The 15,110-nt window shown below is 37.8% G+C and overlaps 1 protein-coding gene across 1 annotated transcript in view; it reads left to right on the top strand.

Moving 5' to 3' along the window:
- The window catches only part of THEMIS (thymocyte selection associated), a 207,019-nt gene that overhangs the window by 30,878 nt on the left and 161,031 nt on the right, over window positions 1-15,110 (top strand). The window contains exon 2 of the mRNA XM_005684724.2: window positions 6,084-6,242. Within this exon, the coding sequence (XP_005684781.2) occupies window positions 6,084-6,242 (159 nt within the window). The remainder of the gene's footprint in view (window positions 1-6,083; window positions 6,243-15,110) is intronic.

Here is a 15,110-nt window from a genome sequence, read left to right as displayed (position 1 = left end):
TGAAACTCCAATACTTTGGCCACCTGATGTGAAGAGCTGACTCATTTGAAAGGACCCTGATGCTGGGAAAGATTGAGGGCAGGAGGAAAAGGGGACGACAGAGGATGAGATGGTTGAATGGCATCACCAACTCAATGGACATGGGTTTGGATGGATTCTGGAAGTTGGTGATGGATAGGGAGGCCTGGCGTGCTGCGGTTCATGGGGTCTCAAAGAGTCAGACACGACTGAGTGACTGAACTGAACTGACATGCAAAGTACTATTAGAGCACAGAGAAAAGAATTAATTCTTAGGTAGAAATAAAGGAAAGCTTTGAAGAAGACAATGAGCATGGGCTAAATTTTTAAGATTGGTTGAACTTTGACAGACTGATGATGAAATGAGTTGTTGGCATGGCAGGGCTGAGAAGTGATGGCAAGGGGAGTGGATGAAATGAGTACATGGTGAGGAAAGGGAAAAAAGTCCTCTAACAAGTTTCCTCTTCCCTGACTGCCACACATTTTCAACTTTGTAAAAGAAAAGGAAGAAAATCTTTGGAACCAATTTTTTTTTTTTTTTTCCTGTGTGATCCCAGCGTTGCTTATGTGGATTGTCAAATAAGGGATGGACTCATAAAAGGATATTAATGTGTCATTTTTATTGAGCAAAGTAGCATTACAGAACAGGTGATTTCAAAGGCACATGACTCTTTCATTACAGCCTTCAGGGGCAATGTTTGATCACTGAAAACAGGCTGCTTTGTTCCAGCTTTCTCTGATGTTTGGCATTATCCTGAATACATATGCTCTGACTTGGAAAGAATCAGTCTGTAAAGATTTAATAGATTCGAGATTTGCATATTGAAAAGGCATGTCTTGTGGTTAAAAATGAAATGAAAACTATTTTTATATCTATATACACACAACATTATTCAGACACACATCTCAGCAATTTTTTAAGGCAATTAGGCACATTATAATGTGCTTGTTCTGAGATTATAAGTGTTGGCTGTTTTTTAAATTAACCATTTTATATTTTCACTGAGGGAAAATGTATTTTAAGAGACATAATAATGATAACAATGTACAAGAACTCTTCAAGCTTCAGGAGTTTGTGATTTGCTGTATTTCCTGTCACCTATCATGGACATAACTTTCTAGAGTTGGGTATCACTGACTTCTCTCTTTATTAAAAACGAGTTCATAGCTTTCTTACTTAGAGAAAATGGCAAGTCACAAAGAATTCAAGGCAAGTATTAAAGATTAACATTCTCATGAGGTTCTTTTCCTTGTATGACTGAAAAAAAAAAGGGAGGGGGGATTTTCTTTTTTCGAAAGAGGAAGGATAATTAGATAGAGACCTGAAGTGGCAAAAGGTTTTTGTATGGTGATAAAAACTCACAGAATTTTCTCTTAGAATTTTGACTTCTGTCCTCTGTGAGTTGATATGTAATGTCACATAAATTCATCTTTTAATTTGGAATTCCAGTGGACCTTTGAAAAAGGGATGGCATTCCAAGTGAGTCAGTTTGCTATATATTACATCTGCAATTAGACATTCATTGCATTGAAATTAAGCTAAACAGACTTCTGCTGAAATGGGAAAAATCAAATTATATTCTATTTCATGTGACAAAAATCTTACCATGTCACTTTGCTGTTTTAAATCCTTCCCTTTCCATATCCCCACTGACACATCCTCTGCCTCAGTGACGCTGAGTGCTTCCTCTACCTGACAGGTCCTTCTCTCTGCTGAATTTTGCTACAATCTCAGAACAGAGACTATTTCAGTTATACGTTTGTTGTCTAGACCAGTGCTTTCCAGACCTCAATGTACTTATGAATCATCTGGGGATCTTGTTAAAAATGCAGGTTCTGATTCAGCAGGTCTGGGGTCTGGCTAAGGTCCTAACAAGCTCCCAGGTGATGCAGCAATGCACACTTTGGAGAGCAAGCACCTAGATATGTATGACCTCTCATTAAATTGGTATTAGTTCCTGAACCCTGATAACTGAAAATGTAAATTCTCTGACTCTGAGGTTGCTTCAGACTTTAATTGTTTTGTTGTTGTTTATTGGTAATTTTATAAACACACTGCATGATCTGGAATCCCTCTAATTCTCCATCTCCTTCCTTACCAGTTCCCACTTCTTACTTATATTTAAGATATAAAATATTATGTGAAGTTTCCAGAATGTATCAGACTCTTTCACACTTTACTACCTTTTCAAATACTATATCCTCTCCTGCCCTAACATCTTGTGAGGTTTCCTTTAAAACTCAGCTAGGCTGTCATCTCCTCCATAATCCTTTCTCTAATCTCTTTACCATGTAATTGCTTAGTTAAATGCTGCCAATTTACTCCCACAATGCCCTGTGTTTTCTGTATTATAGCATCCTCATAATCTACTGCAATTGTTTACTTCCTTGTCTCTTCCCTTCAAAACAGTGCTTCTATGGAGGAAACATATGAATTGGACCTCCAATGCATGCATGTGTTGCTCAGTTACTTCAGCCATGTTTGACTCTTTGTGACCCTATGGACTGTAAGCCACCAGTCTCCTCTGTCCATGGCATCATCTCAGCAAGAATACTGGAGTGGGTTGCCATTTCTTCCTCCAGGGGATCTTTCTGACTCAGGGATCAAACCCACGTCTCCTGCAGCTCCTGCATTGGCAAAGGAACTCTTTACCACTGAGCCACTTGGGAAGCCTCTATATCTCTACAGTGTCAGATTACTGCCAATTAAATGCCAAATTAAATTACTGACAATTACAATGTCTGACACATAGTAAGTGTTCATTAAAGATTGCTCAATAATTGAGGAAGGGAGGTTGATGTGTTGGTAGATATACAATAATATAACGTAGTATTTTTTTCATGAAGCTTAAAATTAAATTGGGAGTAATAGAAACTAAAGTCATAAAAAGTTAAGTCAGGATGAGATAATACTGTAAAAGTAAAATGCTACTGTGAGATTAATTGCCAAATGAGAATCAGAAAATAACTATTCTGAGCTCACTGGAAGAAAATGTCACTGCGGATTTACTATTATTATTTAATATCCCAGTGTGTTCCATGAGGGATTTGAGATGGCCAACAACACAACGTATTGAAGTTAATGAAAAGTAATGAACATATGTGTATGTAGTTAAGGGAATAGTGTGAGAAAAGAAGCGAGCTTTAGAAGTATACGAGGAGTTCATACACTAGCTTGTCTGCAAAAGTGACCCTAATTTTTGGACAATAAGATTGGTGAGCTAGATTTCATTTCCACTCTGCCTGGAAGGCTGACTCCTGTGGAGTCAGCAGCGCCATTGTCCTCCAGCTTCTGGCTGAACTGGGCTGCACTGGCTTATGATCCAATGGAGGAAGAGTGAGATCAGGACATTTATGTTCTTGTGTTTTCTAGAACTGGCTGTGCCTCTGTGTAAATTGCCCCTTTGTTGAAATCTCCTTGTTGCTGTTCAGTTACCCAGTTGTGTCCTTCTCTTTCCCACCCCATGGACTGTAGCACACCAGGCCTCTCCATCCCTCACCATCTCCCGAAGTTTGCCCAAGTTCATGTCCATTGCATCAGTGTCCATTGCCCAAGTTCATGTCTATTGTGTCTATTGCATCCATTTCACACATGAGTCACGCTGTGTAAGGCCACCCAAGATGGACAGGGTCATAGTAGAGAGTTCTGACAAAACATGATCTGCTGGAGGAGGGAATGGCAAACCACCCCGGAATACTTGCTGTGAGAACCTCATGAATTGTATAAAACCTCCTTAAATCATTCTGATTTGCATATGTCCCCTGCTCCCTGTTGAGACTGATACAATCATAGAATTGTTTAAAGCTAGATTAAATGCCATTTCCTTCTGCAGAGGATCTTCCTGATCCAGGGATCAAACCTGGGTCTCCTGCATTGCAGGCAAATTCTTTACAGTTTGAGCTACAGGATAGACCTAGATTAAATGCTGGGCTTAATAGCTTTCATGATAACCATTAATGCTATAAAAGTGTTTTAGATACCTGCTATATCTGTGAGGAAGGGTCTCAGCAGAGAAAAATTCAGAAAACCAACGAACTAACCTAAAATCTTATGCTCTTATTGTTCGTATTTTAGTGTGGTAAAGAGGGTTTAAATCATATTGGAGAAAAGAAAATCGATATATTTAAAAATGAGGTGGATGAAACTGGAGCCAATTATACAGAGCGAAGTAAGCCACAAAGAAAAACACCAATACAGTATACTAACACATATATATGGAATTTAGAAAGATGGTAACGATAATCCTGTATGCGAGACAGCAAAAGAGACACAGATGTATAGAACAGTCTTTTGGACTCAGTGGGAGAGGGAGAGGGTGGGATGATTTGGGAGAATGGCATTGAAACATGTATAATATCATATAAGAAATGAATTGCCAGCCTAGGTTCGATGCAGGATAAAGGATGCTTGGGGCTGGTGCACTGGGATGACCCAGAGAGATGGTATGGGGAGGGAGGTGGGAGGGTAGTTCAGGATGGGGACACGTGTACACCCGTGGCAGATTCATGTTGATGTACGGCAAAACCAATACAGTATTGTAAAGTAAAATAAAAAGATAAATAAATAAAAATAAATAAAAATCTCACAGTTCTGCAATGTTTATTTATATCAACCCTAGTTTCCTGTTTTATTGTAAAGTGACAATATCACAAAGATGTAGTTTGGGGGTTGTTTCCTTTTTACTGAGGGTAGGTTATCCAGAATTTTTGCTTCTCCTGTTTCCTGTTGCTCATCTTTTAGTTATTTCACTGTTCAATGTTTCTCCATCAGGAGATATAAAAGAAAAATTAAATAGATGAAAATTTGAGGTTTGACATCTATGGTAAAAGGTTTCTTAGGAAGAAGACAAATTCTGAACTAAAATGAAGCTTTTCAGTTTGCCTGGATTGGTCTGCCCTCTATTGCCATCAGATATTGAGAATTGTTTCCAGCTTGTCAAAAACAAGAGAAAAAGTGGGCAAAATGTTATATTCATGATGATGAAAATAACTAGGTATTATAAATAGATGTAATACTCTTAATATGAAGCCCAGGTATACAAACCCTCTGTCTTTGAAGGTTCAGTTCAGTTCAGTTCAGTTGCTCAGTCGTGTCCGACTCTTTGCGACCCCATGAATCGCAGCACACCAGGCCTCCCTGTCCATCACCAACTCCCGGAGTTCACTCAAGACTCACGTCCATCGAGTCAGTAATGCCATCCAGCCATCTCATCCTCTGTCATCCCCTTCTCCTCCTTCCCCCCAATCCCTCCCAGCATCAGAGTCTTTTCCAGTGAGTCAACTCTTCGCATGAGGTGGCCAAAGTACTGGAGTTTCAGCTTTAGCATCAGTCCTTCCAAAGAAATCCCAGGGCTGATCTCCTTCAGAATGGACTGGTTGGATCTCCTTGCAGTCCAAGGGACTCTCAAGAGTCTTCTCCAACACCACAGTTCAAAAGCATCAATTCTTCAGTGCTCAGCCTTCTTCACAGTCCAACTCTCACATCCATACATGACCACAGGAAAAACCATAGCCTTGACTAGACGGACCTTTGTTGGCAAAGTAATGTCTCTGCTTTTGAATATGCTATCTAGGTTGGTCATAACTTTTCTTCCAAGGAGTAAGCATCTTTTAATTTCATGGCTGCAATCACCATCTGCAGTGATTTTGGAGCCCAAAAAATAAAGTCTGAAGGTTAGATTGTATTACAACCTTGTTTGCAGTATTTACTTAGATCATTATTGACTCATGTGGGTTTCACTCTGTGACCTAGCAAAACAATATAAATTCCAGCAGGAGAAGACATGGCTGAGCTTGACCTTGGAAAGATGAGCTAAAGGTACTGAAGAAACCATAAATTCAATTTACAATAATAGCAAAAATAAGATTGTTTGCACTTTGCCCAGTGGACGAAGTGAAAAATCTAATATTTTTCCTAGCAAGTGCTGTACATTTTGCCAAGCTTGATTAAATTCCTGTTTAGCAGGTGTCTAAGAGAGAAGAACTGAATAAAAATGCTTCATATGAGGCTTTTGATTCCTACTTTGGTCTTCATTATTGAATTCTTTTTTTCTTCCTCTTTTCAGGTTCTGTTTATGAAATGTTTGGAAATGAATGCTGTTTGTCAACAGGAGAAGTGATTAAAATTACTGACCTCAAAATTAAGAAAATCATGGCTGAAATTTGTGGGCACGTTGAAGGTTGTGTGTCTCCACAATCATTTGAACTGCCTATGAATTTTCCAGGTACATTATTTTGCAACCATTTCTCATTTGTAAAACTGTATTGTTAAATGTTATATAATCTCTACAACTGAAAACAATGAAAAAATGGTATTTTTTGTTTTATTCTAGGGTACTGGGTGAAAAACTCAGGTCTTATAGTTCAGTGATTTTTAAGGACTAATAGAAGTCAAATATTTTCTTGCCTTTTCAGTAAACATATTTTACTTAGGGATTAATATTTTCTGCTAGATAGTGGGAATGAAGAAATCAAAGATATATTTTCATAATTTATGTAGAACTAATTAATATTTCTTAATCATAGTTGCACTCTTTATTCCTAGCTCCCTGGATCACTGCTAAACTTCATTTTCTGGCCATACTGACAAGTTTGGCTGCTCTTCTTTGTCTAGTTAACTCTGTCTTCAAAAATTAGCCTAGATATTATGTCTCCTAGAAAACTTTTGCTGACTTTATAATTCAATCTAGATATCACTCTTTTATGTTACCATAGTATCTTGGGCACCATACTATACACCTTATTGGATAGTAATTAATGATTTTCTTATTTGTCTTATTCTTTAGACCAGAGATGGCAGGCTCTTTTTGTAAAGGACCAGATGGTAAATATTTAAGACTTCACTTGCCAAATAGTCTTCATAACAACTACTCCACTCTGATGTTGTTACATTAAAGAAGCTTTAGATACTACTTAGACCAGTGAACATGGTAGTGGTTCCATAGAAATTTATTTCAAAATCAGGGGGTTGGCAGATTTTGACCTGTGAATTACAGTTTGGTGAACTCTGCCTGAGAATAAAACCCATACAGGAGACATCAGAGACACAGGTTCGATCCCTGGGTTGGGAAGACCACTGGAGGAGATTATGGCACCCCACTCCAATATTCTTGCCTGGAGAATCCCATGGACAGGGAAGACTGGCAGACTACAGTTCATAGGGTCGCAGAGTTGGTTGGACACAACTGAAAAGACTTGGCATGCACGCATGCAATGTGGCAGTAAGGTGTGGCAGGGGTAGAAACATTCTCTATTCCTGTGATTATGTCATTGTGTTTTTGTGAACTTGTGCCTCTGAATTGTGAACTTCACGAGTGCTTCTTGGTCCCCTTCGCCACATCCTTAGTTCGGACAGTATGGCTAGAGTGGGTTGGAGTTGGGTATTTCCCTTCTCCCTTGTGGAAAACCAGCGCAGGCTAAAGCTGGGTATTTCCCTTTCCCCAGGTGGAAAGGTGAGAGTGGGCTTTGTTGTGTATTTTCCCGAAGTGGAAGGCTAGAGTGGGTGTTAGCTGTGTATTTTCATCCCTCTGGGTCAGTGAGTCTTAATAAAGCATTGATTAAGAATGCTCTGGCCTGTTTCAAAATGGGTTTTTCTACCTTCCCTCTATGAGAAGCATGAGGAGATTTTTCTTTGATATTCACTGTGAGGGCTAGGTTGAGTTTTTGGTGGTAGAACTTAAAAAATTGTGGTCCCTCCCTACGACTGGATCTCCCTGAAGGTTTTTACTCGCATACTTGTCCACTTTAAGCCTCCAGCAATTTGTTGATTGCAGTTCGGATTTGTCTACGCTGGTACTAGTTTTTGTAGCAGTTTCTTCTCTAGTAAATTGTGATTCTCTGTACTTGCTTGTCTGTTTCTCCAGTTTTGGAGGCAGTACTTTGTCCTCTGATCTCACTTCTCTAATGTACCTAAGAATAGTCGTTGATTTTTTCAGTTTGTTCAGATTTCACTTTTCTTATGGACAGAGGGATATCACCAAATTCCTTGTATGCCAGACTAGAAACCAGAAGTCTGATGCTTTTTAAAATAATATCTAATTATATATGCGTATATTTAGTGATTTTTTCAGTATTAGTCTGAGGATTACAATTAATGTCTTAATTTTTAGCAATCTAGTTTGGATTAGCCAATTTAATTTCAATGGTATAAAAAATTTGGCTCCCATATAGCTCTGTTTCTTACTCCTTGGTTCAGTTCAGTTCAGTTGCTCCATCATGTCCAACTCTTTGCAACCCCATGAGCTGCAGCACTCCAGGCCTCCCTGTCCATCACCAACTCCTGGAGTCTATGCAAACTCATGTCCATTGAGTTGGTGATGCCATCCAACCATCTCATCCTCTGTCATTCCCTTCTCCTCCTGCCCTCAATCTTTCCCAGCATCAGGATCTTTTCCAAATGAATCAGCTCTTCTCATCAGATGGCCAAAGTATTGGAGTTTCAGCTTCAACAACTGTCCTTCCAATGAACACCAAGGACTGATCTCCTTTAGGATGGACTGGTTGGATCTCCTTGCAGTCCAAGGGACTCTCAAGAGTCTTCTCCAACACCACAGATCAAAAGCATCAATTCTTTAGCACTCAGCTTTCTTTATAGTCCAATTCTCACATCCATACATGACTACTAGAAAAACAATAGCCTTGACTAGATGGACTTTTGTTGGCAAAGTAATAGCTCTGCTTTTTAATATGCTTTCTAGGTTGGTCATAACTTTTCATCCAAGGAGTAAGCATCTTTTAATTTCATGGCTACAATCACCATCTGCAGTGATTTTGGAGCCCAAAAAATAAAGTCTGCACTGTTTCCACTGTTTCCCCATCTATTTGCCATGAAGTGATGGGACCGGATGCCATGAACTTATTTTTCTGAATGTTGAGCTTTAAGTCAACTTTTTCACTCTCCTCTTTCACTTTCACTTTCTAAAGAGGCTCTTTAGTTCTTCTGCACTTTCTGCCATAAGGGTGGTTTCATCTGCATATCTGAGGTTATTGATATTTCTCCCAGCAATCTTGATTCCAGCTTGTACTTCTTCCAGCCCAGAGTTTCTCATGATGTACTCTGCATATGGGGTTTTTATTATTATAAAAATCACATCTTTATACATTGTGTGCCCATCAGCACAGATTGTGACTTTTTTATGCAGCTTTTTTTTTTTTAATAAGCTAGGAGAAAACAAAATGAAAACAAAACATGCATTTAAGTGTCTTTTACTTTTTGTAGTTACCTTTATTGATAACTCTTATTTCTTCACATACAATAGAGTCACTGATTTGTGTCCTCTCATGTCAGCCTGAAGGACCCCCTTGGGTGTTTTCTTGTATGGAAGGTTAGGTAGTAATAACTTCTCTCAATTTTTGTTTATCTGGAAACGTCTTAATATTTTCTTTATTTTTACAGGATTTTTTATTTTCTGGACAGAGAATTTTTGGTTGATAATCCTTTTCCTTCAGCACTTTAAGTATGTCATCCCAGTGATTTCTGTCCTCCATGGTTTCTTGTAGAAATTAGCTTTTAATCTTATGAGAAACCCTTGTACATGATGAATCTTTTCTTTTCTCCTCCCCACCCTCCCAAATTCTCTATTTGTTTTTACTTTTCAACAGTTTAATGATGATGTTTCTAGCCATGGATCTCTGAGTTTATTCTACCTGGAGTATGTTGAGTTTCTTAAAGTGTAGATTAATGTTTTTCATCAAATTTTGGATGTTTTTGCCATCATTTCCTCAAATATTCTTTCTACGCTTTTTTCTCTTTCTTCTGAGATGTTTATTTTTCTCATATTGATATGCTTGATGGTGTATCACAGGTCTTTGAAGCTCTGTTTGTTTTCTTCATACTTTTTGTTTCTTAGAATGGATAATCTCAGTTGGCCTACTTTCAAATTTGGCTTATAATCTCTGTTTGCTAAGACTTGATTTCATACTTCCTTTTCATCCTGTAGACACAGTTTCTTTCATTTCTTTGAATATATTTAACATAGCTGTTTGAATTCTTTCTCTAGGAATTCCAGTGTTTGGGCTTCCTCAGAAACAGTTTCTATTGACTGAATTCTTCCCCCTTGCTTATGAGCCAGACATTCTTGTTCCTTTGCCTGTCTTGCAACTTAATGTCAAAAATTGCATATTTTCAACAATATAATGTATCAACTCTAGAAGCTGGATTCTCTTCCCTCCTCAGGTCTTCTTATTGCTGATTGTTTAGCGATTCTTCTGAACTAAGTCTGCAAAGTTTACATTCTCTGTTACATACAGTCATTGAAATCTCTGCTATAGAAGTTGTTGCTTGGTGGGCAATGAAAGTGTGGACAGAGATTTCCTTAAACAACTGGAACCAAGAAGTTTCCCAGTCTTTGAAGAGATTCTGTGTTCACTTGGAGATGCATTCAAACACTCAACCAAGCAGTTGCAAACTCTTGCTTAACTTTTATTTCCTGCTCATATAAAGCTTCAAAGTCAACCAGAATTGAGAGTTTATGGACTTCTCAGGTCTTTCTTGAGCATGCACACAGTTTTGGGCATGTGCAAGGTCATATACATTTATGTGGTCCTCTAGATTTCCAGGAATGTGTTGGAACTTCACAGTGTCCTTATGGACATCTCATTCCTGAGCTTTTCATTTTAGGCTTTTTGGTTAACCTTCCCCCTCCCCAACTATTACACACCACAGAAATTAAATAATTGCCTCTCATTGTTTTTAACAAATGCCCTGAGGAAAAGTATTTTCCCCCATCACTGAACTCAGAATAGACCAAATAGAGGCAGCATTACAAACAGAATCTTCCATGGAGTCACCAGACATGTCAAATAATAAGTTTTTTTGAGAATGAGCTTTGAAGGAACTCCAGCTTCTGCCCCATCTTATGACGGCTGGCTTTGCTATGATCGTAGGCTGTTGGTTTTCAAGCTGCTATGGAGTTGAAGAGGGTAGGAAGAGTGGGAATACAAGCAAGTTAAAATGCCACAAAGTTTACTGTTTTTAAAAAGATTCAGCTCTTAATATTTTTCCATTAATTAAATTTTCTCCAGATTGCTGTAATTCTTTGATTAATTTCCAGAGTTCTGAAAAAATTAATCCTGGTGATTTTTTTTAACCAGTTTCTCTATTGCTTTTATGGAGGAGACAGTTTTCAAAGGCCCTTATTCCACCATCCCTTTGACATCATCCACTCTTCTGTATTGAAGTAAAGTATACACAAGTAGATTCTTAATGTCTTGTTGGTAATTCAAAAGTTTGGATGAAGATGACCATAACTTTGACAATGGTATGCATGGTACCCTTTCTTTGCAAATAAAGACACTCTACTGAAGAAAGATATATAGCTTTTAATCAGTAAATATAGCTGTATAGATGCAACTCCAGCAAATGAAAACTCAAGCAACAATTAAGAAAGAAAAGCTTTGTAGTGAGTTGGCAAGGACTCTTTAAGGGAACAAACTGGAAGCTGATTTTTTGCTAAAATGTGAGTGGGAAATTAAGCTTACAATATACATAGCTGATTGCATCATATATTAATGTTATGTTTCTAGATATATTTATTATGTTACCTAAAAAATCTTCAATATAGTAAAAGAAATAAAAAGCAATCGCTTCAATTGTTTATGGAAATAAACATTGTATTAGAAGCATAATTTGTTTTTTTATTAAGACAGCCCACTTGGTTAAGTCCTCTTATGAGCTAGAAAATGTCATTCTTGCCAAATACAACAAAAATACATTCTGGTATTTGGTAGTTGATTGCATTCTCCACATACACCAGTAAATCATGTAATGTTTGGGTTATAGTAAAGTTCCAAATTTTTGGATTACTTCTTGGAAATATTTGTTTCTCCTTCATAGTGTTATTAAGCATTTATAATAAATGCCTTCTCTTTAGACATAAGAAGTATCCTAAGTTTCAGTATACTTTTTTTTTTTCCTGATGGTCAAAGTTTATTTCCAAGCAGCAAACTTACATAATATCTCTAAACCATATGTTCAAGAAAGGCTGTGGTTGCATCTGTAGATTCATCATTAAAATTTCATGGTTAGATTGAAGATATTTTTCTGTTTGAATTTTTAGATCATATTTTATGAATTTTATTATTGTGGAAGAATACTGTTGTGTAGGTGTGTGGGAAGTGTGGTAGTAGAACTTAGATATGGAACATTCTCTGCTACCCTACACTCTATCCTGCCCACATCACAGTCTCAAATGAGAATCCTAATGATGTGTCAGACACTGCTCTAAATACTTTTACATGTAAAACTGTTCTAAACACTTTTATGTATATATGGATTACTAATCGAATTCACATTTTTCATATGAGGAAACAGAGTTACAGAAAGGCCAAGTAACTTGCCCAAGATCACATAGTTAAGTATGTGGTTATGTTAAATCTACCTTGGTGGTGGTGGTTTATTGCTAAGTCGTAACTGACTTTTGTGACCCCATGGACTGTAGCCCGCCAGGCTCCTCTGGTTTCCCAGGCAAGAATACTGGAGTGGGTTGCCTTTTCCTTCTCCAGGGGATCGTCCTGACCCAGGGGTTGAACCTGTGTCTTCTGCATTGTAGGGAGTCTCCTGCATTGCAGGAAGATTCTTTACTGCTGAGCCACCAGGGAAGCCCCTAAACCTACTCTAGCACTGTTCAATAGACATTTAATATGTTTATTCATGTTTATTCATCAAACATTTATGTGGCTATCCGAGACAGCTTCATTTCTTTTACTCTTGGGTTTCTCCTGAGTAAGTGATCTAAGCAAGCCCAAAATGGAAATCATAGTCTTCTATAACCTAATCTCAGAAGTGACATACCATCACTTCTGCTATATTTCTTGATCACACAGGTGAATGCTGGTGATCTGGGTGGGGACTGCACAAAGATGTGACAACCAGGAGGTAGGGCAGGAATCAATGGGACCTATCTTGGAGGTTACCAAACACAAGTATTTTTAAAAATTAAAAAAAAGTGAATTAATTTTATAAATATATTTTATTTAAAACTATGTGTCTAAAATATTGGTGTATTCCTGGTGGCTCAGACGGTAAAGAATCTGCCTGCAATGTAGGAGGCTTGGGTTCAATACCTGGGTCAGGAAGATCTCCCAGAGAAGGGAATGGCTATCCACTCCAGTATTCTTGCCTGGAGAATTCCATGGACAGAAGAGCCTGGCAGGCTGCAGTCTATGGGGTCACAAAGAGCTGGACATGGCTGAGCGACTAATACACTTTCATCTAAAATATTATTTTTAAAATATCTAATCAGTATAAATTTATTGAAATATTCTACATTATTTTCATGTCAAGCATGTGTTTTTTTTTTGAAATTTAGTAAACATTTATTTATTTATTTTTAATTTATTTATTTTAATTTTAAATTTTTTTTAAATTTTAACATCTTTAATTCTTACATGCGTTCCCAAACATGAACCCCCCTCCCACCTCCCTCCCCACAACATCTCTCTGGGTCATCCCCATGCACCAGCCCCAAGCAAGCTGCACCCTACGTCAGACATGGACTGGCGATTCAATTCTTACATGACAGTATACATGTTAGAATTCCCATTCTCCCAAATCATCCCACCCTCTCCCTCTCCCTCTGAGTCCAAAAGTCCGTTATACACATCTGTGTCCTTTTTCCTGTCTTGCATACAGGGTCGTCATTGCCATCTTCCTAAATTCCATATATATGTGTTAGTATACTGTATTGGTGTTTTTCTTTCTGGCTTACTTCACTCTGTATAATTGGCTCCAGTTTCATCCATCTCATCAGAACTGATTCAAATGAATTCTTTTTAACGGCTGAGTAATACTCCATTGTGTATATGTACCACAGCTTTCTTATCCATTCATCTGCTGATGGACATCGAGGTTGTTTCCATGTCCTGGCTATTATAAACAGTGCTGCGATGAACATTGGGGTACATGTGTCTCTTTCAATTCTGGTTTCCTTGGTGTGTATGCCCAGAAGTGGGATTGCTGGGTCATAAGGTAGTTCTATTTGCAATTTTTTAAGGAATCTCCACACTGTTCTCCATAGTGGCTGTACTAGTTTGCATTCCCACCAACAGTGTAGGAGGATTCCCTTTTCTCCACACCCTCTCCAGCATTTATTGCTTGCAGATTTTTGGATCGCAGCCATTCTGACTGGTGTGAAGTGGTACCTCATTGTGGTTTTGATTTGCATTTCTCTAATAATGAGTGATGTTGAGCATCTTTTCATGTGTTTGTTAGCCATCCGTATGTCTTCTTTGGAGAAATGTCTATTTAGTTCTTTGGCCCATTTTTTGATTGGGTCGTTTATTTTTCTGGAATTGAGCTGCAGAAGTTGCTTGTATATTTTTGAGATTAGTTGTTTGTCAGTTGTTTCATTTGCTATTATTTTCTCCCATTCATAAGGCTGTCTTTTCACCTTGCTTATATTTTCCTTTGTTGTACAGAAGCTTTTAATTTTAATTAGATCCCATTTGTTTATTTTTGCTTTTTTAAAACATTAAAACCAAGCATGTATTTTCTACTTACAGCACATATCAAGTCTGGCCATAGAAGTTTCAAGTGGCCATATTTCAATTGGAGAAGGAAATGGCAACCCACTCCAGTATTCTTGCCTGGAGAATCCTGTGGATGGAGAAGCCTGGTGGGCTGCTGTCCATGGGGTCGCACAGAGTCAGACACGACTGAAGCAACTTAGCACATATTTCAAATGCTCAATGCAGTGCTCCAGCTGTGGTACTGTATTGGAGAGCTACAGTATAGATCCAAACCATTCCAGAGTCTGTGCTCTGGAGCACTTCTTTCTTAATCATAGAAAAGAGTAAGGTGGTCTTTGTCAACCGATCAGTGTTATAATGAGGATCTGCAAACAAAATAAAAAATTAAGAAAACACAAAAAAGAACAAAAATTGAACAAACAAAAAACTATAAGGATCTACCAATCCCCCAGATATGTGGCATTCTTTCTAATTTTTCTGTTATATGCAGTAAGCCTTGTAATGTTCCTAAATTAATGCTACTCTTAAATAACATAAAATAGGAATTTTTAAATGAATATTGGAAATTTATTAACTATAAAATTTCTTTCATATGTTTAATGGACTTGAGTCATGCTTTAAAGACA

Source organism: Capra hircus, chromosome 9 (genome assembly GCF_001704415.2).
Source record: "Capra hircus breed San Clemente chromosome 9, ASM170441v1, whole genome shotgun sequence".
NCBI classification, from domain to species: domain Eukaryota; kingdom Metazoa; phylum Chordata; class Mammalia; order Artiodactyla; family Bovidae; genus Capra; species Capra hircus.
Note: the sequence above shows the minus strand (reverse complement) of the source record. Positions and strands in the feature narration are given on the sequence as shown.